At 63.3% G+C, this 3,499-nt stretch overlaps 1 protein-coding gene across 1 annotated transcript; it reads right to left on the bottom strand.

Moving 5' to 3' along the window:
- Positions 1-1,119: 1,119 nt before the first annotated feature.
- Positions 1,120-3,042, bottom strand: PNMA8A (PNMA family member 8A). The gene is made up of 2 exons (XM_059666059.1): positions 2,789-3,042; positions 1,120-2,657 (listed from the first exon to the last, which is right to left on the bottom strand). The coding sequence occupies exon 2, from the start codon at positions 2,578-2,580 to the stop codon at positions 1,132-1,134; it is 1,449 nt and encodes a 482-aa protein (XP_059522042.1). The 5' UTR covers positions 2,581-2,657; positions 2,789-3,042; the 3' UTR covers positions 1,120-1,131.
- Between the last annotated feature and the right edge of the window lie 457 nt (positions 3,043-3,499).

Below are 3,499 nucleotides of genomic sequence, written 5' to 3'. Positions count from 1 at the left end.
ATTCAGAAGCCAGAAATTGACAGCCAGACTTTTAGACTATTTCCCCTTTTACTACAACGTGAGAAGTGTCTTCAGCCTCAAAGGTGCTGAGTTTGGTGGCGTCAGATGGACTCAGGGCAGGGAAGCCGGGACAGCCCGAGTCCCTCCCTACCAATCACCCCTCTTCCCTGCGGGCTCCTGACAGGGTTTCATCCCAAGGGCCATTTTTACTAACACAAATTAAAACTCAAATACTTCAGGGCCATTCTTTTTCCCCAAAACTAAGTCTTGGGACCTAACCACCCTCAGGTCAGATAACTGGAGGATGGAAGTTGAAGGCTGGGAGGAGCAAGGAAGGCGGGTCTGCATCAGAGATCCTGGCTTCACTTACCCGCCATCAAAGCTCAGAGGTGAGGGGAGAGAAGGTGGCGGGAGAGCGCCAGGCCCTGTAGAGGTCAGCCGACCACTCGGAAGAAGCAGGGAAGGGGGAGAAAGGTCACACATGGATAAGCATAATGGTGACCTTGCCCATGTGTCAAGGTGAATATTCTGGAATCTTCCCAATCTATTGGCTCACCACCCTCGAAGGTGAGCCTACGAGGAGGTGGGAAAGTGGGCCTGGCAGAGACAAAAGCTTAGGGTTTCAGATACCTCCCTCCCTTATTCCTTCCACCTAAGATCTCAGGTACATTTACTTCTGAGAACTGATTTCTACCAAGTGGGCCCAAAGTCTTGGTTCATTCAATAACAAGAGAAAGCTTTGGTCCCAACTTGGAACCTCTTCCTTGGTCTTCTTTCAGCTCCGAGGTCCCATCTCAAAGTTTCCTGGGTTCTGCGGATAAATTACAACAGAGTCAAAGCAGGGAGAGGTGTCAAATGAAATTTTTTTTTACTTTCTGGGGCTTTCTAGTCCTTGAACATTTCTAACCCCGTCTCCCCCCGCAACCAGGCCTCCAGAACACTCCACCTCAAAGCCACCTATCCTAGCAAACACTATAACCCCAAACCATTCAACTCTTATGGAGGGAGGTGGTCAGATGGAGCAGCAGAACAACCTGAGAATACCACGGGGATACTCACCAACGGAAGACAGCTGGGGGGGGGGGGGTTGTTTTGCCACCTCCTGCCCCCACAGCACCCCCATGTTGACCTTCAGAGGCTCCGAGGAGGGAGGTCAGGGCTTTTGCCCTCTAAACCCTCAACTGGTGTGTCACCCACCGTCTCCACCGCGCTGGGGTCCTCCTTGGGCTCATCAGCCCCCACCTGCCACTCCTGCTCCTCCCCCCTCACCTGCTGGTAGACACAACCCAAATGACTCCCGCGGTCACACTCACCTGGAGCGCCTTCCGGTTTGGCCTGTGTACCCTGTGGCGCCGAGGCAGGTGACTCCGCGCGCTGTGAGCCCCGAAGGGCCCTCTGGCCTGCCGTGCCCCTTCGCAGGCCCGGCCCTTTCTTTGGAATCGATGGCTTCTTCTTGGTGCCTTCCACACCGACAAGGACGTAAGAGACGGGGCCCAAGCTCACCTTCCTCCTCCTCCTCCTCAGGCGGCCCGGGCTCTTTGCCGAGGCCCAGCCCATGGCCTTCTTCTTTGGCGGTTCCACGGGACCATCGTCCTGCTCTGGCTCAGAGGCAGCTTCTGCCCCGGCATCCTGGGGGGCGTGTCGGGGAGCCCTCCAGGGGCATTTCTCCGCAGGCTTCTTCCCAGCCGCAGCCTGCTTCACACGGGGCGTTCTGCTGCCCCTGGGACACTCGGGGACTTCCCCGTTGTCCCCATCCTCGGCCTCAGGCCCCTCGGAGGAGGCCGGGCTGCGGGCATGGTGGCCTTTGGGTCTCTTCCAGGGCACTGGCTCCTGCCTGGGGCTTTTCTTCTGCTTCCTTCTCCTGGAGCGAGGCTTGGCTCTAGCCTTACGAACCAAAGGTTCGGGAGGGTCGCCTTCATCTTCCACGTCATCCCAGCTGCCTGGGTTCCCCCTCGTCCGGACAGAGCACGCCCTGGCAGCCCTGCCCGGCTCCTTCTGGCCCTTCCTCCCGGCAGCTAACGCCGCCATGGCCAGGGCGTAGGCCTCCTCGGCCTCCTGGGCCCTGGCTTCCTCCTGGCTGCGGAGCTCTGAGTCCAGGTGGACGATGACTTGCATCACGGTCCCCAGGAGCGCCCCCAAAGCTTCTACCCAGTTCCCCGGAGGCGGGTTCCGGTTCCGGTTCCGGGGCGCGGGGGCGTCGTTGAGATGGAGTAGGCGGACCACGTCCTCCCAGGTGCGCCCCTCGGCATCCAGGAACTCGTTCAGGTTCTTTAAAAACTCGGCATCCTGGGTGGGGTTCCTGCAGACCACCCTCCAGGCACCGCCTCTTCCCGGAAACTCCCGGGGAACGGCCCTCAGGCTCACCCCCTCGCCCACCTCGAGGAGGGCGGCTTTGGCGTTCTCCTCCCTCACAAAGATCCTGTTGAGCACGCGGTACGGGCCCAGCGGGGAGAGGGCCCTGCTCAGGGTCTCCTCCATCTCCTCCGGGCCGCAGTCCTGCGGGATGCCCGTGACCAGGAGGGCCCGGTGGATGTCCACGTCCATCCCGCGGCACCAGTCCTCCAAGAGGGTCATCGTCATGGTCGCAACCACCTGCGAGCTCTAAGCCCGCGTGCAATGAGGAGTCCGCCGCCGGTTGGGGTCCCCGGGAACGAACCCTGCGGGGAGACAAGAAGGGGAGGTCGGATTCCCGGGCTCAAAGGTCTCAGCGGCCCCTCCGCGGCCGGCCCGCAGGCCTCAGGCGCGCTTCCCCGGGGCCTCCTCCTCCCACACCGGCCCGGGTGCTCACACGTGTCCCGGGATCCGCCAAAAACCGCGCCTGGCCTGGCCCGCCGCCCGCCGCCAGGGACCGGGCTCTCCGCCCCGATGGCTCCGCAGGGCCCAGGAGACGAAGCCGCTAGCCGGGCGCCGCCTCAGACCACCGCCCGCGGCGGCCCGGAGCGGAAGGGGAGGGGAAGCCGGCGTCGGTCCTCGCTCTGGCCCCGCGGGTCACGCGACGTCCCGGCCGGATCCCCGCGGCTGCGCGGAGAAGACCCCGGCGTCGCAGCGCGCGCTTGCGCACTGGCTCCCGCGCAGCCCGCATGGCCGCGCAGCGCAGCGAACGCGGTCTCCATGGCAACCGTCCGACGCCCGGCTCGCGCGCAAGGGCACAGCCGTTGGGCCTGGGGAGCCCGGCGCGGTTCAGCGGGTCTGCGCGCTCTCGGGTTGCCCCTCCCGCCCGCTCTGCGCACCCTCCTCCACTCGGGGTGAGCCCCGGGGACGCGGTACGGGCCGACTAGCCCTCCCGCCCTCTGCCTTCCTGCGGGGTCCAGTCGGCGTGACCCCTGGGAGACACCGGAAATCAGACGGCAAACGGAAAGCTCGGCCTGAGCCCCCCTGCGCTCCTCTAACAACAGCCTCAGCTCCTGGCGGAGCCCCCTTCAGCTGCAGTGCCTGAAGCTCCAGAAACTTCCAGAAACAACTTGCTTCCGCCCCCAGCCTGGCCACCCCAAAGCCTGGG

Source organism: Myotis daubentonii, chromosome 15, assembly GCF_963259705.1.
Source record: "Myotis daubentonii chromosome 15, mMyoDau2.1, whole genome shotgun sequence".
Lineage (NCBI taxonomy): Eukaryota > Metazoa > Chordata > Mammalia > Chiroptera > Vespertilionidae > Myotis > Myotis daubentonii.
The sequence above is the reverse complement of the archived record's forward strand: the minus strand, read 5'-3'. Positions and strand labels throughout refer to the sequence as shown.

Excerpts from the sequence above, each read along its gene's own strand:
- PNMA8A (XM_059666059.1), bottom strand. The coding sequence starts at position 2,580 with ATGACGATGACCCTCTTGGAGGACTGGTGCCGCGGGATGGACGTGGAC.